This window comes from Heteronotia binoei, chromosome 5 (assembly GCF_032191835.1).
Source record: "Heteronotia binoei isolate CCM8104 ecotype False Entrance Well chromosome 5, APGP_CSIRO_Hbin_v1, whole genome shotgun sequence".
NCBI classification, from domain to species: domain Eukaryota; kingdom Metazoa; phylum Chordata; class Lepidosauria; order Squamata; family Gekkonidae; genus Heteronotia; species Heteronotia binoei.
The window spans coordinates 140,858,122-140,882,014 of NC_083227.1; the positions used below are offsets into that span (position 1 = coordinate 140,858,122).

Consider the following 23,893-nt stretch of genomic DNA (forward strand, 5'->3'; position numbering starts at 1 on the left):
GTTAACCATCGCTCAAGGAGAGCGGCCGGAACTCCAGACCCGGAACTTACAGACGAAGGTTGAGGGTCAGCTTGGGGTCGGAGAGGGGCAAGCGTCGAGTTTCCGCGCGGCTGAAGAGTGCGGGCGCACGCGCTCTGGGAGGAGCCCTGGGGTGAGGGTCTGCGATCCGAGGTGGGGGCGGGACGGGTGCCGGGAAGGTGAGAGGCCGCGAAAGGGGCGGGTGTTGCGCTAGGGCGAGAACCCGGGAGGGAGGGAGGGAGGGTGGGGAGAGGAGACATGTGGGAATGGCTTAGTCAGTCTCCCCCAAAGGAAGGGCTTGGTGTGCCTCTGGGTAGAGCTTGGCGATCTGAAGGGAAAGTACAGCCGGTAATGTAGGAAGCCGGAATGCGGAACGAAACGGGGGGTCAGACTGGGCGCTGTGCCGCTGAACGGCAATTGCTGCTTTGTTGAACATTTTGTCGACGAAGCTTAGAGCCTTTTCAGGCAATATCTTTAAAAGCGCAGCAACATGCAGCTTATTTACTAAACTGTCGCAGGGGATCTTCCTGCTATTCCTCCCGCCCCCGGTGATTCTGTCACAGGGACTTTTAAATGGCTATTTTTAACCTTCTGTACATGCCATGCTATGTGGACTATAAGCACATGATTGTCACCAAAGGAGTACCTGTGATCTCCCTAATAATAGGTGATGCATCTCCTTCCCTCTGTAAGTGCGGTTTTGTGCACCCTACACTTTTCTCTATAAGCCCTTCACCCCCCCCCCCCACACCCGTTAAGAGAAATCATGTAGTCATCTTTTAATAAAATGGCTACTCTGTTGACTCTTCTCAAGAATGATTGTACAATTTCTGTCACAGGACAAGGGCTCCTACTGTATTGTTTTTGCTACCTTCTGTTACAACAGCATCATTTCGGTTCACCAAAATATTTCATTAATTTCTGGGAAATCTCTGATTATCTGTGATAGTCACATTGTTATGCCTGGATCTACTTGTTTGATTCAGCATAAAAGAGACTCACTAGTTTTAGTAAGCCATACAGTGGATCCAAAATTAGATAGGATTTTTAAAATCAGCCTGTTCTAGCAGTGTGTAGTCAAACCTGTACAAATGAAGAGAGAATGTTGATCTCTTATTCCTCTTTAGAATAAAATAAATATTATGTTTTGTTAGATCTATGTAGGATGTTAACAATGGGAAAACCCACAGTTCAACAATCAACGTATCAACAATAAAGAACCATTTGGCATAGAAACCAACGATTTCTATTTCAAATACTTATTCACAATATATAAAAAATGATTCCACATAATGTACATCAAGCATTAAGCAAATACAAAAGTCTTGGGTCCATTTCTTCTCTATCACAGTTCAAATTTTTTTTCTTTGTAAATCCAAAACTTGTTCCTTGTAAAGGAGTTCTTTCATAGGTCCACAAGTCCAATAGCAAATCTGGCAGGACCCACTGCTGGAACCGGTTTCAGTCCTAAGACCTTCTTCAGCTTAATGGCTTTACAGCCCACAGTTCTGTAGTATTATTATTCTGGAGGGAGAAACTATAATGTGAATGAGCATTTGAAATGGAAATTGTTTGTTTCTGTACCACATGATTCTTTATTGCTGATAAGTAGACCTATGGTAGGCAGCACACACCAATATTGGTTTGTAGCTCCTTGTAAAATCAGAAGATGAACAGCATAAATCTCCCAAACTTATTAATGTATGTAGAAAGGTACAAATATGTTTGCATGGTGTTTCTCATAAAAATGCCAACCAACATCATTGTCTGTAGACCCCAGTCTGCAGCCATGTTGGTCTGAAGCAATGGAACAAAGAGTTCAGTAATACTTTTAAGACTGACGAAGCTTTATTCAGAATGTAAGGTGCTACTGGACTCCAACATCATTGTCTGCTGGTGTATTCTTGATTGGAACATAAAAATATAAATATTTTAATATATGTTTGACTGTCATTGCCCATGTGTCTGCATCATATCACCCTCTAAACCTGAAGCCTACAACCAAGGGAATGCAGAGTTGTGTAATGTTCCTTACAAATCCAATGAACTTTGGCCCATCCTGAGAGTGTAAAATGGAGATTTCCAAATCAAACTGGATGCTTGTGGGTGTCTCTTTAGAAAAGATACATTGCTGCTGTTACCATCATTTCTTGTTAGAGCAATATAGGATATGAGTAGGTGATAATACTTAAACCTGTATTTTGCCTGTCAGTTTGGCCAGTGTGTAATCAAACAAGCCCTAGTGTAAAGTGCCCTGAATGTTTGCAAAAAGTCGGTCTTACTATGCTCTGATCACACATTATGTGGGTCTGTATGCTTTTAGGTTGCAACAAAATCATGTTATGGACAAAATGTATCTTAGGTGTGCATTGCAAATGCTTCCTAAAATGTAATCCCACTGAAACTATACAAAGTTTTGCCCATTTGACTACATATATATATCAAAATGATAATGGTTCTAATTTATACTGTTCTGTTTAATCTAGGAAATATATTAATCTTTAAAAGGAAATTTAAATGTCTTCAGAAGACAAAGAAGCTCAAGAGGATGAGCTTCTTGCTTTGGCAAGTATTTATGATGAAAATGAGTTCAAGAGAGCAGAGATTGTACAGGGGGGAGAAATGAGAGTCTCTGTGGACCTTCCACAAAACTTTGATATATTTATGACTGGTGAGTCCAGCTTTTTTTGACATTTGCTATCTTGAAATTATTGTCTTACTATCACATCTTTAACTAGCAGTTGTTTAAGTGAATGGTGTCATACCCCGATATTCTCAATTATGATGTCATCCAGGTACAACACTACCCCTTGATACGAGTATTCCTGAATACTTCATTGATAGAGTTCATAAACACCCCGGGCACTCCCTCTAATCCAAACGGCATTACCAAGTACTCAAATTGCCCCATGGGAGTGTTGAATGCCGTTTTCCACTCATCCCCCTCTTTAATGCGGACTCTAAAGTAAGCGTCTCTCAGATCCAATTTGTAAATATTTTCCCCCATGATACCGTGCTTAAGAGGTCCTTGATGAGGGGGATGGAATATGCATTCGATGCGGAAATCGCATTTATCCCGCGAAAATCCGTACAAAGCCGTAGCCCCCCGTCCTTTTTCTTACGAAACAGTACTGTTGTGGCATGGGGTGCCGTGGCGGGGCGTATGAACCCACGCTCCTAAGTTCTTGTCTAGGAATTTCCGGAGTTCGGCCTTTTCAGCCCACCCCATAGAGTAAATTTTGGCTTTGGGTAGGCTCTGCCCAGATATCAATTCTATTGCACAGTCAGCGTCTCTGTGGTGGTGGTGGTGGGGGGGGGGGGTTCGTTGGCTTCTTCTTCACTGAACACTGCCCCGTCAATTTAAATTTGAATAGAGCGCTTTTTTGTAACGGTTTATAATAGCCTATATAGCATCATGTAACCTCTGGTATCTCAGTCTTTCCAAAATGTCAAGTCCCGATATTCTCAATAATGAAGTCCTTTGTTTTGTTTCAAATAGACTAGTTTATTTAAGAACTCGAAGGTGCCCAAGGAACATGGTCCTTGGAAAGACTGAGATACCGGAGGTTACATGATGCTATATAGGCTATTATAAACAGTTACAAAAAGCGCTCTATTCATATCTAAGGTTCAAAAGGTACAGCAGTAATTTCCCTTTATTCTGCAAAAGCATTCTATCATTAACCCATGAGCTGATAACAAGCCTGTGAATGTTGGGGAGTATACGCTTCAGACACAGCAGGCCATTCACAGTAACATAAACTTTCTTAGCCAGATGGCAGGGAGAACGTGGAGGATGGGTTGTAAATAATGGAGGAAAACCAGAGCCTGGGATTGACATTTGTTCAACCATCTTACACTGAAATAGTTGGGCTTGACAAATGGCTGCTCAGCATGTAGGTTTTGCACACGGTAGGGTTTTGGTTCAAGTATCCACTCGCCTGTTTCCTGTCTCATTGTTTGGAACACTTGTAATAAGGAAATCTAGTCAGGTCACATGACACATTTTGCATGCATTGTGTGTGGAGGGGAGCATATACTACACATTCTTTGTTAATGGATTCTGAAAGCTTTAATTAATAAGACTGTAATCCAGCAAAAATGAGATGCAATATATTATACCAACCAATTTATTTAAGGTATATAAATGTTAAGCAGGCTTTATCTCTTTTCAGAGTTGTGATTTGATTTTTATCATGCCTAAATTGCAGTCCTAAGTTCACTCAGTTGAGGAGTAAGTCCTTTCGAACTCAGCGTTTACTGCTGAGCATACATGTTTTGATAGTGGGAGAGAAGTTTTCAGCATATGTTTTTAAATGACCTTAACAATGTGCACTTCCTTCACAATTTCTTAGAATTTTCAAAATAATGCAGATGAAAGTCAGAGTAAGCTTTGTCATCTGCACAATGCAGGAAATTCACAAATACCTCCCTCTAAGTTCACAGGATCAGCCTTGCTGTCAGATGGCCATCTAGTTCCTGTTTAAAAAACTCCAAAGGAGAGCCCACCACCTCCCAAGGAAGCCTGTCCCACTGAGGAACTGTTCTAACAGTCAGGAAATTCTTCCTAATGTTTAGTCAAAAAACCTTCTGATTTAATTTCAACCCTGTGATTTTGGTCCCACCTTCTGGGGCCATAAAAAACAACTCTGTACCACTGTCTATATCAAGGGTGGCCAACGGTAGCTCTCCAGATGTTTTTTGCCTACAACTCCCATCGGCCCTAGCCAGCATGGCCAATGGCTGGGGCTGGTGGGAGTTGTAGGCAAACAACATCTGGAGAGCTACCGTTGGCCATACCTGCTCTATATGACAGTCCTTCAGGTATTTGAAGATGGTGATCATATCTCCTCTCAGTTGTCTCCTCTCCAGGCTAAACATACTCAGCTCCTTCAGCCTTTCCTCATAGGAGTTGGTTTCCATAACCCTCACGATCTTCGTTGCCCTCCTCTGGACGCATTCCAGCTTGTCTATATCCTTTCTAATTTGTGGTGCCCCAAACTGAACACAGTACTCTAGGTGAGGTCTAACCAGAACAGAGTAAAGCAGTATCACTTTAATAGGGATCTAACTGCTAACACAACAACCAGACTTGTGTGTTTCCCATGTGTTTGTATGTGCATGTTTTGGCCTTGTATTCCCTGTTTTAATAAAACCCATTCCAGTCAAACATCTGTTGAGAGTTCTCTTGAGAGAAAGATCCCCATATACATAGGTGGAGAATCCTGGTTACCCCTCTCACTTTGTCTCCTTTAAAACTTAGTTCCTCCAGTTAAATAGGAGACTGCCTCTTTGGGTAACAGCTGTATCTCAAAATGGATATTGTAGCTCTAGAAAAGGGTAAGCCAAATGATCAAAGAGATGGAGCACCTCCTGTATAAGGAAAGACTGTGGGGTTTAAGGCTTTGAGAAAAGACAATAACACAAAGCAGAAAGTTGGGCAATAACATAAAGACAATAGCATGAAGAGAAGTTGACAGAACCTTTTCTCACTCTCCTAAAATATAAAACTTGTGGGCATTTGATGGAGTTGTTTGGTAATAAATTAAGGATGGACAAAATGAAGTCCTTCTTTATTTAGTGTAGTAAGACTATGAAATTCATCCCCGTAGGATAAAATATATAATGATAGCCTTTGGCTAGTTGACTTTAAGGGAGACTTAGACTAATTTTTGGAAGGTCCATCAGTGGCTGTCAGCTATGATGATTAAATGAAACCTTGGTGTTCAGAAGCAGTAACTTTCCGAATGTTAGTGCTGGGTGGCTTCCGGAGAGATCTGGTTGGTCATTGTATGAAAAAGGATATTGTATTAGATAGACAACTGGTCTGATCCAGCATGGCTGTCCTTATGTTTTTACCAAATTTATTTTATTTTGTTTCAGGCAGTCCTTTAGAGAATCTTCAGAACGGCAAATTCGAATGCACAGTTTGCTTCTTACCTCCAATTGTTCTGAATTTTGAATTCCCAGTAGGGTATCCATCAACCTCCCCACCCGTATTCACTCTCAGTAGCAAATGGCTCTCCCGAGCACAGGTTTGCCATTACTCTTTAATTTTTTGTTTTCTCCAGAATAGTAAAAAGATGTATAGTGCTGATGAATGCTCTCATTGCTGTAGTTGCTGCCACAGAAAGACTACTTGCAAGAAGTGAAGTACACTAAAATCTAGATTCCACTAGAGAAAATAATCAGTGCATTAAAACTTATGATGCATTTCAAAAATGGAGAGGGAGGGTATTGGGGATTTTATTAGATTCTGGGCTTAAAATTAGTTTGTTAGACACCTTCAGCAAAAAGAAAAAAACAATATAAATAACAATAAATATAAATGTCGAATTGCTCTTAGTTGAAGATTCTTCTCAGTGCATTTCTGAAAGCTCTTGAAGTATACATTCAAAATGGTGCAGTTTTTAAAAAATTCAGCTGTTCTGAAAATCAAATCTAAATCTTTAATCTCTAATTTAGTGAAGTAGTTGTGCATGTTGTTTTGAAGATCTTATCATAAATGTATTGTTGGGGTATGAATATACGTGCATCCTTAATGTTAAGCAGCTGTATGCTTGCATGATGTGAAACACAGTTGGAAAATTGTTAAATTCTCATAATGAAGAATAAGTTTTCTCCTGAAGATGCCTAATTTTAACACTGCTCAATATTCAAATCTCTCTTTTTTCTGAAATCCCTTATTATCCAAACTTCTAATGTATTGCATAACGAGTATTAAGTACAAAACACTCCAATACATTAAAATATTTGGTTATTCACATTTCCAAGTGGAACCTTGAAAGTCAAAATAACTTGACACGTAACACTAAAAATGTTTCATAAAACAAAATATATGCAGATCTTCTTATCCTCCTCCATCACATTTGGACCGATTCCACATTAGCCTTTGTCCCGGGGTCTCATTCTCAGCTGTAGAGTTTGAGTGGGGCAGGGAGCAAGCAGGGAACAGAACAGGCCCACTCCAGAGATGCCAGTGCAGAATCTGGGGAAAAGAGCCACTGTGAGGGAGCCACAGAAAGGAGGCAAGTGCTAAATGTGGAATCAGTCATAGTATTAAAAATATTTCAAAAAACATATCTGTTACAAAGTTTGAGTAGAGATGGAACGTGTATATGCCTGCAGGAGACAAAAAAGTGAGAAAATATATACAAATGTATGATGATGAAATAGAAATAGAATTAAAATCTGTTCCTAATGTAATATCTTGAATACAAATGGGTTCTTGATATGAGATATATAATAGTTTTCTTTTAGACCTTGATATACAACTTATCTATCAAAGGTTCTAAGGAATATCTAAAAATGGCAAAAATATGTTATGTTGAATATGTAGTAATGATGAAACTAGTGTTGTAGTTAAAAGTTTAGTTATGAAGTTTGAAACTTAAATTATGATGATGTACCCCAATAGAAATAAGAACAATTGTGTTTTATAGATATACGTTAAAATTATAAATGAAGGGGATTAAAGGGAAAATATTCTCTGTCCTATACAGCTTGTATTACATGATTGTAGATTTCAAGAGACAGTTTGGTGTAGTGGTTAAGAGCATGGACTCTAATCTGGGAGAACCGGGTTTGATTCATCACTCCTCCACATGTGACTACTGGTGTGACCTTGGTTCAATCACAATTTCAGAGCTGCTCTCTCAACAGCAGTTCTCGAAAGAGCTCTCTCAGCCCCATCTACCTCACAGGGGGTCTGTTGTGGGGAGGGGAAGGGAAAGGAGATTGTAAACTGTTCTGAGATTCTGAGTGAAATGTGGGGTATAAATCCAGTCTCCTCCTCCTCTTTCTTTTTCACAATTATGTTGTATAACCTCTTTTTTCTCTTTCTCTTTTTTTCTGTACCCCCAGTTTTCCTAAATCAAAAAGGCCTTTTGTAGATTAGGAACTGTTTAATTCATATAAATGGATATTATGTGTTGCAGCCCAGGTGCAGAGGAGTCTGAGAATGGGAGGAGTCACAGGAGTGAAGATATAGTTCAAAGATTAGTGTATTGGTTGATATTTCTAAGTATGAGAAACTCCTCCCATTCTCAGACTCCTCTGCACCTGGGCTGCAACACATAATATCCATTGATATGAATGAAACAGTTTCTAATCTACAAAAGGCCTTTTTAATTAAATACAGGATTAAAATGGAAGCAATGATTCTCTAGAAGTATTACTTGTGTACTATGTACCCCTAATACTCTTTTCTTCTGTTTCTCACCTAGCTCACCGCACTTTGCAAGCACTTAGACAATTTATGGGAAGAAAACCAAGGTTGTGTGGTCTTGTTTGCTTGGATGCAGTTTCTCAAGGAAGAAACACTTGGGTATCTGAACATTACCTCCCCATATGAGCCAAAGATTTGCAGCCAAGAACAAAAGCAAAACAGAACACATGAAGAAGCTTGCTGTGCCATAGCAAGTGCTGCAGCAGCACAGGAAGAAACCCTTGATCCAAGAGCTATACAAGATGTTGAGTCTCAGTCCAGCCTGATTAGAGAAATACTAGACTTTGATCAGGTCCAAAGAGAAAAGTGCTTTAATAGTAAGATGTACTTATGCGATATATGCTTTTCCGAAAAGCTGGGAAGCGAATGTATGCACTTCATGGACTGCAGCCATGTGTATTGCAAAGCCTGTCTAAAGGACTACTTTGAAATTCGGATCAGAGATGGGGAGGTCCATTGCCTGAGTTGTCCAGGATCAGAATGTTCTTCTGTTGCTACTCCAGGGCAGGTAACATTCTGTTAATGGGCAATCTATTAAAAAGAAAACATGTTGGCTTCTATGAGTTCTCTTTGTGATCTCAAAACTCCTGGCACACTAAGTAGGACGGTAACCGGTGAGATCTGGGAGCAGATCTGCATGTACTATGTTACTATGTCCTTATATAGTTTGTCTATTTCTCTGGCAATATCCTAAGACTCAAGTGCAGGAAAGGGTGTGCCAAAGAGGAAAGGCTGTGTTGTCACTTTTGTCAGAGAACAGCGGCTACCAAGGCTTAGTATTATATGGATTAGACCAAGTTCATAAAGTTGCTCTATATTGGGTTATTAGATAAATGGGTTCAGTTGGAGTATATGGAAAGCCTACAGTTAGTATTTAATGTTGTCTGGACTAGTGCTGGTTTTTGCTCACCTTGAGCACATGTACAGATATGCAGTACTGGACACCAATTGTATTCTGCAGTGACCACTAATAACAAAATACAGTTTGGGGTAAACACTCCTGGTTGGAATTTTTGTGGTAAGGCATCAATATCTTCATATTTTTTGTCCTTCTTGGTAATTGGACTATGAAAACCTTCTAGGATTTAGAATAAAAGCTGTTTGCTGGCTCCCCCCCCCTTTTTTAGTGGATCAAAATTTACTAACCTTATAGTATAGTATATTGATAGTATCCTATTCTTTTAGGTGAAAGAGCTGGTTGGAGAGCAGCTATTTGCACGTTATGATCGTCTGCTGCTTCAGTCCAGCTTGGATTTGATGGCAGATGTGGTGAACTGCCCACGTCCCTGTTGCCAAACACCGGTGATGCAGGAACCATGCTGTAGCATGGCCATCTGTTCCAGGTGCAATTATGCCTTCTGCATCCTGTGTAAGAGGAGTTATCATGGTGTCTCTCCATGTAAAGTCAGTATAGGTGAGTTAAATGAAAGCGCAAGACTTTCCACTAAGGAATATTTGAATGATGAATGCTGTAGCTTAGGCTAAAGTTGAAGTATAACTTACTGTTCTCCAAAGATGCAACTAATTTGGTCAGTCTTCATGTTTTCTACTCACCCTTGCTGTTTCCTTATCTTCCTTGAGCCCTTCAACTCAACAGGGAGAAAGTAGTGCTTGCAAAATGTAGAGTGCAAAACACCACTTGGGTAAAACATAGTGAAGCAGATAACCTCAGAGTTGTTATACAAAATAACTTTTCCTGTGGTGTCTGCACCTAACTAATTGCTTACATTGGTAGTTTTTATTTCTCGAGAAATGTAGAAAATGTTCTGTCTTGAATTATTACTTCGTCTAGAATCATAGAGTTGGAAGGGGCCATACCGGCCATCTAGTCCAGCCCCCTGCTCAGTTCAGGATCATCCTAGAGCAGCCCCAACAAGTGCTTGTCCAGCCATTGCTTCAATACTGTTAGCGAGGGGGAGCTCACCACCTCCCTTGGCAGCTAATACCACTGTTGAGCAACTCTTGCTGTGAACAAGTTTTTCCTAATATCAAACCAGTACCTTCCCACCCATTGAAACCCATTATTGCAAGTCCTCTCCTCTGCTGCCATCAGGAACAGTTCTCTGCCCTCGTCTCAGGGACAGCCCTTCAAATACTTAAAAAGAACAAATGTCCCCCTTCATCCTCCTCTTCTCCAGACTGAACATTCCCAAGTCCCTCAGCCTTTCCTCATAGAGCTTAGTCTCCAGATAACATATATACTCTTGATTGTTTTGTATAGGATAAGGATGCATGATTCACTGGTAATGGCATTTGTTTTGTCCATGGTGTAGCAAGGCACGTTGGTTTACGATAATGTTGCAAGTCCTCACACAATCTTGTTTGTTTCTCTGCTTTCTTTAGAGAAATTAATAGATTTGGAGAATGATTACCTTGAAGCGGATGAGGATACAAGGAAGTTTTTAGAGCAACGCTATGGGCAAAGGGTGATTCAAAAGGCACTGGAGGAAAAGGGAAGCAGAGAATGGCTGGAAAGGAATTCCAAAGCATGTCCCTCCTGTGGCACTCCTATACAGGTGATATCAGGGCAGAGGAGGAGAACTTGAGTCAAATAGTTGTTTTCTTGAATACGTATTTTTTGCATTCAAAGCATTGTCTTCTTGTTTGGTTTTGTTTGTTCAAAGCATTTCTATCCTGCCTTATCTCCTTGGATTCAAGGAGTTATTAGAACATACATAGTAATCCAATTAACCAAATTAAAACAGGTTAAAAGACAGGACCAGCAAGCTTACAGTCAAATCTTCTTTAAAAATTCACCCTCCTCCAAACAGTCTCTCGAATAAGACTGCCTTCCATGCTTTGCCAAATGTAGAAGAAGAAGATGAAGAAGATATTGGATTTATATCCCGCCCTCCACTCCGAAGAGTCTCAGAGCGGCTCACAATCTCCTTTACCTTCCTCCCCCACAACAGACACCCTGTGAGGTAGATGAAGATATTGGATTTATATCCTGCCCTCCACTCCGAAGAGTCTCAGAGCGACTCACAATCTCCTTTCCCTTCCTCTCCCACAACAGACACCCTGGGAGGTAGATGAAGATATTGGATTTATATCCTGCCCTCCACTCCGAAGAGTCTCAGAGCGGCTCACAATCTCCTTTACCTTCCTCCCCCACAACAGACACCCTGGGAGGTAGATGAAGATATTGGATTTATATCCCGCCCTCCACTCCGAAGAGTCTCAGAGCGGCTCACAATCTCCTTTACCTTCCTCCCCCACAACAGACACCCTGGGAGGTAGATGAAGATATTGGATTTATATCCTGCCCTCCACTCCGAAGAGTCTCAGAGCGGCTCACAATCTTCTTTAACTTCCTCCCCCACACCAGACACCCTGTGAGGTGGGTGGGGCTGGAGAGGGTTCTCACAGCAGCTGCCCTTTCAAGGACAACCTCTGCCAGAGCTATGGCTGACCCAAGGCCATTCCAGCAGGTGCAGGTGGAGGAGTGGGGAATCAAACCCGGTTCTCCCAGATAAGAGTCCGCACACTTAACCACTACACCAAACTGGCTCTCCAAATGTAGGAAGTGATGATGGCCTCCTTATCCACTCTGACAGGTTATTCCAAAAGGCTGGGGCTAGCATGGAGGGGATTGTGATCATGTTGGGGTACACATCAGTCATATGGGAAGACCCCTTAAGGGGAAGGCTGTCTAAAGAACATACTTGGCACAGGGACGTATATTGGGAGATGTGGTTAAATAAAAAAGAGGTCCCGTAGGCCATGAAGAGCTTTAAAGGTATGAAGAGCTTTAAAGCACTATGAATTAGGCCTGGAAGGAATAGATAAATAGATGCACACTGTAGTTACATGTTCAAAGTGACTAACCCTTGAGAGGAGTCATGGTACTGCCTTCTGTACCAGCTGAAGCTTCTGAGATGTCTTCAAAGGCAGCCCCATGTACAGCATGTTACGACAATCCAGTCTGGAGGTTTACCATAGTATGGATCAGCGCAGCCAGGATGGCAGGCTCTAAGTTTGGCCAGTTTACAAGGTAGATGTATTGAATAGTAACAGCACTGGCCTTCTTATCTATTGGCAAGGCTAGGTCCAGGAACACCCCTAAACTTTTGAGATCTGCCACAGAAACCTTAACCTCATCTAAGTCTGATAAATCAACACCAGCCAAACATTCTGCTTCCCCAAGCAAGCATCGCCTTCGTCTTGTCTAGACTGAGTTTGTTTATTCTGATCCATTTGACCACAGCCTTAAGACAGGGGTCCATGAACTTCACAGCTGCTTCCAGAAACTTGGAGAGTAAGATATAAAGTTGGGTATCATCAGCATATTGGTGACAACCCTCTCCAAAGCGCCTAATGATCTCTGCCGATGGCCTTATATAGAGATTAAAAGAGTTTTGGGATAAAATGGCTCTTTGGGGTACCCCACATATCATGTCCAAATTAGCTGACTGCCTCCTCTGTGGTATCTCTTTGCTGCCAACAAGAAATGAGTAAAATTAGTAGATGATAGTCCCTTTTATCCCAAACACTGACTTCAGGCAGTGTACCAAATGCCGTTAATAGATAGAACAGTATCAGCAGCAATGCATTGCCCTTATCTAATTTGTGGCTGAGGATCTTTGCTTACAAGCGCTGCTTCAGCTGAGCTCAAGAGCAGATGTTCCATCCAGAAATGTCTGCCATTGCTTTGCCAAAACCTGCTTAGTCACCCTGTCCAGAAAGCGGAGATTGGACATAAGGCAATAATTGCCCACATCTCTTATCCAAATATGACTTCTTATGACAGGATTTCCTTGTCAGTTCAAGGAACCCACCACCCCCTTACTAATTCCTTTGTAGCTTTGGCAGTATGCTAGAGTTGTTAGAAAAGCCAAGACCATATTTGATGTTTTGCTAGCTTGATCTTGGAAGCTGAGCAGGTCAGCCCTGGCTGGTATTTAGATGGGAGACCACCAAGAAATACCAGAGTTGTGATGTGGAGGCAGGCAATGACAAACCACCTCTGAATGCCTCTTGCCTTGAAAACCTTATGGGGTTGCCATAAGTCAGGTATGACTTGATGGCAGTTTCTACCTGATGGCCGCCCTGAGCCTGCTTTGGCGGAGAGGGCGGGGTATAAATAAATTTACTTACTTACCTCAGGTTTCCTACTTAGAGTAGATTTAGTTTGACCACATAGCATTGTAAAAAGTTGTGCAAGCAATGGGAGAGATTAGCATTCAGGATAACAGGCCTAGCAAGCAGATCTTGAGGCCTACAGAAAAGGAGCATTGTTCAGAAAAGAAATTTTAGAAGACAGTGTTTAGTTTGTGTGGCTCATTGAAAATTTATAGGTTTGGATAAATTTACAAAATTCAGGAAGAATGATCTCTGGTGAAAGATGGGGATAGCATCATTCACTGTCTTTAAGCAACATAGTAGACTCCCATCATATTGATTTGGATTATTACGAGCACTTAGGAAGGCTGACTGTGATAACTACCTAGGTATAGGTCTTCCAAGGTGCCCAAGATCATAGGACTGTTCAAGAGATTATGCAGATAATGGTGAAATAGCTGGATTGCCAGGTAAATGCTGATGGGCTTGATGACATTCCATTATACACCAAAAGCTTAAATTCTGTAGAGCTGTGGGCGTGCTCAGTCCGGATCAAAGAACAGTGTTTATTAGAAACTCCTAGGAATTACTGCTTCCCAGAATTCAGGGGATGTTCTCCCATTCCTCTCTTCCATTGCAAAACTGTTGGCCTTAATGACATTATTGTCCAGTTTGGAATGAGACTACTGCTTATGTGTATCAAAGATAAGCAGAGCAACTTGTCCACTCCCCCCCCCCCCCCCAGATTCCAGCAAGCAATTAAATGTCCTGTGTTCTGCATTGCAAGTTTCAGTGCTTAGCATAAATGCTAATCTATGACTTTTCTACTGTTGTTTAGTTGATCCTTTGTATCTTGTTTTCTTCCAATTGTCAGAAGTTAGATGGCTGTAACAAAATGACATGCACTGGCTGCATGCGGTACTTCTGTTGGCTTTGTATGAGATTGCTGTCAAAGGAAAATCCATATGGACACTTTAATGATCCAGCCTCCCCATGTTTTGACCGGTATGTATAATTACACATTACTGTAAATTTCTTCAAGTTGTTTATTACACCATGTTTACTTGTGTTAACAACAGGATGAACTCTAGAAGAATTTCAGCATAGAGTCTGCACAAGCTTTAGGAACAGCTCAAGACTGGTTTATAATGTTTGGATTGTGTTTGCATTGCGGTGAAACCAAGTAAAAAAACAGTTTGTCCCAGTACAATTGGAGAGCTTTGTTTTTCTCTTCTGGAGGCAATTTTTTACTGATTCGAAATGTGCATTTAGCAAACCGTTTTTCAAGAAGCCTCAGGGATGTCATTAGGGTTTGTAGAATCTTTCGGGCTTAAGTGCTGTGTTCTACTGGAGAACACGGCACTTGAGCCCGAAAGATTCTACAAACCCTAATGATGATGCCAGCCGTGAAAACCTGAAATCTTTGATACCTCAGGGATGTGTCTGATGACTCTTTTGTCACCAACATGGCTGGCTGACAATCCCTGTGGTACAATGTTCAAAGTAACAGGTGTGATAAAACAATTTTTTCAGATTTGCGTATACCATAGTGGATTTTTTTTTCCATTTAGCTGCTTGGTCTTGTACTATAGACAGATTTTATTTTCTTTGCATTTTTAAGGGTTAATTTTTTTGTTGGTAGAAAATTAACAAAATTAATCTTTTAATTCAGGGTCCATTGGATAGAAAGGACCCATATGTGGCTTGTTGCTGGATTCTGCTACAGCATTTCGGTACTCCTCACAAAACATTGAGATGTGTGTATGAAGACACTCTTGGGATGCTACAATGTTATGAACATCAAATTATCCTGTGGAAACAGGTGTCATACCTACACATCCATAATGTCCATTACAGTGACATAATGATCAGTAGTTCTTTGCTTGGATCCAGTGAATGAACTGTCAACAGAAGGCACTGATGATGTAGATTTTTCCCTTCTCTCTCCTGCCCAAGCACTTTTGATGGTTGCAGGACCAATAGGAATGGGGTGAAATCAACCTGTCCTTCTGTCAATAAACCTGCACTGACAAAAGAAAGAGGACAGGGTGGTTTCTTCCTCTTCTGTATCACTCCCCCTAACCCACAGAACTGTTGGCTTTTTGACCCACAGAATCAACTTTTCTGGGGCCAGAAAGGACTGCTGTGGGGAGGGGAACAAGGGAAAGATCTGCAGTCTTTGTGCTCCCATTCGCTAGAACCAACCCTGAGGCAGCACTAGCATGCTCCCTCCACTATTTAAGATGCTTTATTTGGTGGAAATGTTTACAATATCGCTACTCTTTGAGAGGAAAGTTTTTCAGCCTCTTAAAGGACACTTTACTTTTCAGTCTGTCTATATAATAACACATTTTTAGAGACATGGAAAAATTAGATATCTTGTTAAATAATCTGTATTCTGGAATGGAAGCTGAGTATCAGCCACCCACTAGATAGTTAAAAAGCTGCTCTTGTTGAGTCCTATATGCAGTGAAGCCATGTTTCCTGGTTAAGAAATTGGCATTGAGGCTTTCTTTGTTGGAATTCCATTTGGGGAAGCAAATAGTGACCTGGACCCTGAAGACTGCAGTGATGTTATGTGTCTAATATTAACCATGTCTCAGGATCTGTCACAAAGGACAATTGTAGATATAATAAAAGCCTTACGGGTGGCTTGATCCTCAATTTTTATTGGAAGTTGTGGCTACCATAGGAGTGGCCTTGCACTCTGTCACCACTCCCCCCTGTCATTGGGTAGACTCGCTGTGACCCGCCTACTGCCGGTCCTGTCAGGCCAGAATCCCATCAGTCAGCCTCTTGACCTCTGACAAAGACAGTTGTCTACTGAGAGGTTCTTCTGGAGCTTTACTGATTACTACTGCCTTTCCTCAGTCCATCTCCCCGCCCCAAAACAATGCTGCCACCGTTTTGCCACCTCCAATGAACACTGCCTGCCAAAGCTGCACTCGCTCAGTACACTCTCCCCGCCCCTACTGTTTGGGAGATGAAGTATTTATAAATATGCCAGAAAAATCTCCTTATGGGGCTGTATTCCACCTCTTGGTTTACTGTAGTTGAATCCAGTGTGAACTAATATCATGTGGCACACATACTTGCCTAAGTAACACTGAACATCATTTAATATCTATATACATGGAAGCAAACTCTGACAGAAAACAGTTAAATCTCTTCAACAGAAAAGGAATGTTCTATCACAACAGGGGGGAGGGGCAGTTCAGCAGAGCACATAAACAGGCTCTCTATACTCTATATTCTCTCTACTCAAGCCCCCTTTCCACCTGCAAATAGTTTCACTCTTTCTGTTCAAATTAGGCTACAGTAGGCTGCTTGCTTTAAGAGGCAGGAAGCCATTTGAATGCTCCCTTTCACTCCCCGCCCCCTATACCTGCAAGTGGGAGGGGGTGAAAGGCAGGCTTCTAATGGCTGCCTGTCTTCCTGTCACTTCTGTCTCCCTGTCTTCCTTCCTTCCTTTCCCTTTATTTTATTCCTTTCTCACAAACTTTAACATAACTCTCACTTCATTCACTTCTCTCATTCTTTCTCTATCTTTGTCCTTTTCTTTCATTCTGTCTATCTTCCTTCTCCTTTTTACTTATCTCACAGGCATCATTTTGAGCAGGAGCTCACAGGAGTAGAGTTCCAGAACCTCTAAATTTTATTGTGCTCTTTTTCTTAAACCCCCACCCCCTTAATTTCTTCTGGGCTCCATTGTTCAAACCCCCTGTGAGAATTTTGCTGAACTCTAAGATTTGACAAACTCTGTAATATTTCCCCCCACAAAAAATAGGGAAATAACTAAAACATATAAAGCAGACAGATGGAAATCTTTATCATGCTACTGTGGCCACATAGGAGGAGGTAATTTTAAAAGTATGATGGGAGTAAGATGACAATTATAATTCAAGAAGCATGTTAAAGTAGATGATGAGCTCATATAATTTAGTACCCTTTCTGGAGATGTCAGGGGTGTGTGGCATATGCAAACAGTTATGCAGATGAGTTGTGCTAATGAGCTCTGGCACCTCTTCTTCTACAAAATGACCCCTGCTCTCACTCCTCCCCCTCCCTCAGATTTCTACCTCCCTTCTGTTCTTTCTCTCATTCTTTCTCTGTTTCTTTGTATTTCTGTCTTTATTTCATTCTGGCTGTGATCACACTAAATAATGCACTTTCAATTAGGGTTGCCAGGTCCAGTTCAAGAAATATCTGGGAACTTTGGGGATGGGGTCAGGAGACTTTGGAGATGGAGCTAGGAGGCATCAGGGGTGGGGCCAGGAGCAAAGGTGTGGCAACAAGCATAATTGAACTTCAAAGGGAGTTCTGGCCATCACATTTAAAGGGACCACACACCTTTTAAATGCCTTCCCTCCACTGGAAATAATGAAAGATAGGGGCACCTTTTGGGGGAGCTCAGAGAATTGGATCCCCTGGTAGAATCTTCTTGAAACTTGGACACTTTTTTGAGGAGAGGCACCAGATGCTAAACTGAAAATTTGGTGCCTCTACCTCAAAAAACAACTCCCCTAGAGCCCCAAATACCCACAGATAAATTCTTCATTATTCCCTAAGGGAATTGGTCTCCATAGGGAATAATGGAGTACCTACCAGACATTTCCCTCCCCCCACACTTTCTGATGACCCTGAAGCAGGGGGAGGGCCTCCAAACTGGGGATCCCCTGCCCCCACCTGGGGATTGGCAACCCTACTTTCAATCCACTTTCAGTGAACTTTCTAACTGGATTTTACTGTGTGAACTGGCAAAATCCAGATGGAAAGTGCTTTGAAACTGGATTTAAACTGCATTATTTAACATGTGTGATTGCAGCCTCTGTCTGTCTACCTTCCTTCCATTTCTCTTTGGCTGTTTCTACACTTGGCAGAAAATCCTTGTCTGTGCATATTTAAAAGTAATCGTTTACATTGTGTACTGCTGTCACTTCTGTCTTGCTTTGCAATTTCTCAAGTCTTCTACACTTATTTTTTTTTGAATGGACAACAAAAATGCTTTCACCCTGGAGTTGCCCTGCAGTTCTCGAGTACTTTTGAACAGGAGTTTGCCTGAACTTGTAGATCTAACTTTGTAATTGTAGAACTTCCCCTCCAAGTTTTAAAACTCCTCCCCAAAGCCGCATCCATTGTTCACTTGTGAGAGCACTGATTCAGGAAGTCACTAGGTGCGCTGCTTAGAAGTGTGTTGACATGTGTTCTCCTCCAAGCAGGGCTTCCTTTACAAGGAAAGCCTAGCTCATCGGGCAAGCTGACACCCGGGCCAGTCTGCCACTGACTGCCATGATCCAACAGAATTAAATCCACTGATCTCAACACACCTGTTTCTTTGCAGGACTGTAGCCAGCCTCTTTACTTAATTTCCCAACAGTTAGGGTTGCTATTTCTGGGCTGGGAAATACCTGGATATTTTGGGGGTGGAGCCTGAGGAGGGAGGGGTTTAGGAGACGAGGGACCTCAGCAGGGCATAATGCCATAGAGTTCAACCTCCAGTAGAACACGGCACTTGATCCCGAAAGACTCTACAAACCCTAATGATGTTACCAGCCGTGAAAACCTGAAATCTTTGATAGCTTTAACACAGTTTTATTCAAGGTATGAGCTTTTTGCCTTGCTATTCTCTCTCTGTTAATTCTCTCTGTTGCTATTCTCTCTCTCGTTTTGTTAGGGATCTCCTGGGTGCAACTGGGTTTCCTCCCCCTTTTTACTGTATTCATGCCCTGATCCAGTCTTTCGCAATAGAAAAACAATGGGAACAGTTTAGATGAGGAATAATCACAATTCACAGTGAGGTGGAATAGGCTGAGAGTATGTGTCCAGCACATTTCCTGTGCAGACTGCAGGTTTTGAACCCAGACTTCCCAGATAGTAGGCTGATGGTGACCACTATACTCTATACTTGCACTGCCTCGTAGGAGTTGTAATTATTTTTCTGGGGAATATTATAGTTTTATAGATAAACACATAGCCTTCAGTCTATGGTGCCTTCACATGTTCTTAACCAGCACACAAAGCTATTACGTACAAAAGCTCAGAATGCCCAGCCATTTCAATAAATAAAAAGTAGGATCGCAATTTACAGATGCACACCTTAACGGCATACTCAAGATTGCTACAGCACAGACATTTTCCTCTAGATTTTGATGCAATAATTCAGAGCAAGAGGTGTCTGTTATCAGAAGCTGTTAAACAAAATATTGCAAACATGGTAATGAAGCATTTTTTTTAAAGTAATAAAAAATTTTTTTAGTTGTGTTTGTCTGTGCCCTATAAGGTTTACATCTCCACTACCTGGCAATACACTTTATGACATACACGGCCCAGCCCAGCAAGGTCTCATTTACGTCATATCTGGCCCTCATAACAAATGAGTTTGACGCCCCTGCTTAGAATGTGCAACTTCATACCCCACATTGGGGAAATTGCATATCTGGATACTCCCCTCATGTAAAATAACTTGCCATGCATGATATATTTGCATAACAGAGATGCATTGTGCACCAGTTTTCTTCATAATATACAGTTTCGTACAACCAAAGTTCTTGTTTGGTTTTCATTTTGAGTGTGATATTTTAATTCTGAAACTCCACTGCCTGAAGTGCTACAATCCACTTGGTTCTGCTGATTATATAATGGTCCTAAAGACTTTATAAAAGAAGAAAGGGCGCTAGTAGGAATGGAAGTGTGAACCAAGCTATGGTGTGCATAGCTGGCAATATGTCAGTACATTTCAGGTGACCTTCTTGTTCCTAATTCATTTTCTTACATGTTTCAGGTTATTTCAGGTTCTGCAAGATGATGCTGACTTCCAGGATGAGGACTAACCCTCACCCCAGTGTCAAAAGCTGAAAAAAGCAACATTGAGGCAGTTGCCATATATGCTCTGTGCCTGATTCCCACGCCATCCTGCCGTTACTGGAATTATAAGAGGGCAAAGGAAAAGCTGCAGAATGCTTACAAAGCTGCTTTGGTGATACCAAAAGCCTTGATTCCCATAGATTTTTTTAAATTTTAAAATAATATAGAGAACTGAAAATCAAGCAAAACTCTAAATTAGATACTTTGCAGTTTGTTCTTTTTTTGTAATTGGTCCTTTACCGCTAAAACAGACTCAGCAGTCAGCTGAGAATGTAAGCATCATTTGCTTGTTCTTTATAATTGTACAAATGTGAAATTCCTAAATGTTCCCCCTTGCAAAACAAACAAACAAAACAAAACAAAAAACAAGTTTCTGGGTAGGGCCTGGTCCAGTGGGAGAATGGAGATGCCACCCCAGTTTTATCATGTTTGTGTTTTGGTCAGAGGAGAGGGGATTTGTGTGCCTATATCTCTTAGAAGGAACCCATTCCTGCAGGTATTAATGCAGCAGATGTTCCAGTTCTGGAATCTGTGTCTTCATTCTTGTCCCGATATATGCTGTATCTCTAGAACGACCCTACAAAAAATAGCAATTTATATGAAATATCCTAATGTGGACTCATCTTTCTTGTGCTTCTACCCCAGCTGTATTTATGCCTCAGCTTTGATTTTTTTAAAAAATCCCATGATGAATGTAGACAGCCATATAACAGACTGGTAACTTACCACAGCCAGGAGAAGAGCCAGGGGAAGAGTTCATACCTTGCACCAGCACAGGGTTCTGGGGGGAGTACGATGGTAACATTCTCCTGACCAATTGCCTGGACACGATGACAGTGTGCATCTATCCACTTGGTAACTTACTACTATAAATGTGTAAGATGAAAGTTAATTGGAATGCCTTTGATAATGGGGTCTGAGTAATATATTTTGGTTGTTCTATAAATTTGGCTATTGCATTTCAAGTAAATACTGACATTTGATAATGTAAAGCCTACACAATAATGGTTGCTGCTGAAGAAGTCACTATAGATGGTTCCATAGAGACATATGAAGTAGAAAGCCTGTTGTCTTTTCTACGATGATGATGTATATTGTATCATAACTTCTGTTAGTGTAAGGAACCACCTCTTACGGCTTTTTTAGGAGCTGGTTGTAAAACATGCTGATTTGCTAACCCAAAATTTTAAAAACACTTTTTTAAATTTTACAAATCAAGCACTGAATCGCAATATTCTTTAAAGAGATTTTTTTATAAACTTCAACACATAAGGATAACAAGAGAATTTGGTTCAGAGGCTCAAACTATGTATGAAATTTGGCATGTCATGTTCTATTATGTATGTTAATTCTAACACAGCAGTAGAGGATGTTTCCCTACCACCTTCCCTAGTGGCTGCAGATGCCATTCTCCTCTTACACAGAAGGAAGACTAGGAAGTCTTTGTGCCTGTTGCCTAGTTGGTGTTCAGGCTTACTCAAGCCCATCTACTACCTTCTAGTTGATACAGATTAGGGACTGCCAAAGAAGTCAAGTCCATTATTAATAAACCCCTTCCTGCATTGTGTTGTAATGACTCACCTTCTTTGATCTGCGTTACCAACAGCTGTAACATTCAGATAATAAAGTGATTCAGAAATGAGACCAGTAATCCTTCCCTCATGCATTTCCAATCTACGTAAGCTTGTATGAGCCTTAGTAGGAGAAGGAAGTGGCATACCCCCCATTCCTTCTGTGAGCAGCCTGAGAGAGTAAGGGCATGCATAGACCTTAAAGATACCTAGCTAGTGTTCCCCATGATTTGGAAAAATTTAACAACAAACTGATTATTTTGGAAAACGTGTATCTTTTTAGTTTAGAAAAATCACATTAGTAGCAAAGTACCACATAATTTGACACTGAGTTTTTGTGAATCAAACAAATAAATTCATTTCTTTTAAATCTCTTCCGAGTACATGCCACAATCTGTTACAAAGAATAGACACATTTCTGTTGTTCATTTGGTCTTGCTTATTAAAACATGGGCCCTTCCTCTTGGAGCTTATTGCATCCCTTGCTAGCTACTGCCTCCACCTGGTTTAGGTCCCAATTCAATTTTTCCCCCAACACGTTATGTTCTTGTAGACTTGTAACAAGTGGTGGTGAAAATCTCCAACACATGGTTCTCCTTCCAGAGTCTTAAGAGATTTAGTCACTGTATGGTTTCTTGGACTGGCTTCTTTCTGCTTCCGTTTCTTTCATACTGTATAAGGGATCCACTAACTTGTTGTGGACTAGCATCAAACCTGTCACCATGGAAAGCATTAAGTAAAATAAAGTTTGTAAAGCAAAATACCTGTCACGAGGCAAAGTGAAAATATATATCCATACCTTTCTACTTGCTTTCTCTTAAATACATTGTATGTATAGGTTGTACAAGATGACCTTTGGTTTATGAACTGAGTTAAGAATGTAAGTACCAGGTTCCTTAGGTGGAAGAGTAATCATACTGCTTCCCCCCCCCCCCACACACACACACAAAAAGGTGGGAAATCACAGTTTGGATTACCTGGGAGACTACATGATGTGACATCACATTCAGTTTTCCTGCCGTGCAAAAGCTAAATTAATGAAACTAGGGAAGGGGTGGATAACTTTCATAAGAGTTAGAGATGTGGACCTAGGGCTGCAACAGTTATGCGACATTGACACAGCCACTAAATGGGATTTGGTCCATTTAATCAAGCTCTAGTTTAATGTACATATTTATCCAAATACACAGGCCCTTCAGTTGAATGTCATTTTCATTTGCACAGGGGGGAGTGATTTCCAATAAACTCTTCTTTCCCACAGCAGATCCCCCCCTCCCACTTTTGCCCTCCATGCTGTTCCTGAGGCTCTGCTATGAAATCCATGATGACTGGATTTCTAGTTCCAGTTCATTTATTGTAATTAGCCATTGGCTGTTACAAATCTACAAAAATCTCAAAAAAAGGAAAGCAAACTAGAAGTTAAAACATACAAAGTATCATGTAAGGTATAACAAGGGATGCAATTTAGTGGCAATAACAATAAAGATATAGGAAAAGGAAAGGCCCCCTGTGCAAGCACCAGATGTTTCCGATTCTGAGGTGACGTTGCTTTCACAACGTTTTCACGGCAGACTTTTTACGGGGTGGTTTGCCATTGCCTTCCCCTGTCATCTACACTTTCCATCCAGCAAGCTGGGTACTCATTTTACCGACCTTGGAAGGATGGAAGGCTGAGTCAACTTGAGCCAGCTACCTGACACCAGCTACCGCTGGGATCAAACTCAGGTCGTGAGCAGAGGGCTCCAACTGGAGTACTGCAGCTTTACCACTCCGCCACGGGTAGACATGAATCTAAAAGTTATCCCTTCGCCTTGCCACCTTGGCACATATTTTCTTTGCTGCAAGGACAAAGACTGAAACTTTTTGGGTTTCTACAACACCATCATGCATCAGAAATATCAGAGTGCAGAATATTAAACCAGGCTCCCTTTTTCTGTATTGTGGTTCTTATAGATTCTACTAATATTTTATGTATAGCCCTCTCTCTCCTGTACAACAGGGCTCAAAGCGGGTAACAACAGTATTTGTATAAATTATAATAACTTTAAAACAACTCTTAAAATGCTACTGGCAGCCAATAAATACATACAGAAAAAGGAAGCACAACATGGTGCCCCTTATCCAATGGGAGAATAGATATCTTACAAATTGG

General features: G+C 41.2%; 2 protein-coding genes across 3 annotated transcripts in view; one reads left to right on the forward strand and one right to left on the reverse strand.

Annotated features, from left to right (window-relative positions):
- On the forward strand, positions 1 to 22,502 carry RNF14 (ring finger protein 14). Of its 2 annotated transcripts, none has more exons than XM_060240523.1 (8): positions 1 to 151; positions 2,505 to 2,689; positions 5,902 to 6,053; positions 8,244 to 8,753; positions 9,431 to 9,659; positions 10,589 to 10,761; positions 14,181 to 14,311; positions 20,088 to 22,502. In XM_060240523.1, the coding sequence occupies exons 2-8, from the start codon at positions 2,536 to 2,538 to the stop codon at positions 20,134 to 20,136; spliced, it is 1,398 nt and encodes a 465-aa protein (XP_060096506.1). In that variant the 5' UTR covers positions 1 to 151; positions 2,505 to 2,535; the 3' UTR covers positions 20,137 to 22,502. The 2 variants fall into 2 exon arrangements, with proteins under 2 accessions (XP_060096506.1, XP_060096505.1); XM_060240522.1 differs by having other exon boundaries at positions 120 to 171.
- Positions 22,000 to 23,893, reverse strand: part of GNPDA1 (glucosamine-6-phosphate deaminase 1) — a 22,565-nt gene continuing 20,671 nt past the window's right edge. The window contains exon 7 of the mRNA XM_060240524.1: positions 22,000 to 22,455. Coding sequence (XP_060096507.1) covers positions 22,358 to 22,455 — 98 coding nt within the window. The 3' untranslated portion in view covers positions 22,000 to 22,357. The remainder of the gene's footprint in view (positions 22,456 to 23,893) is intronic.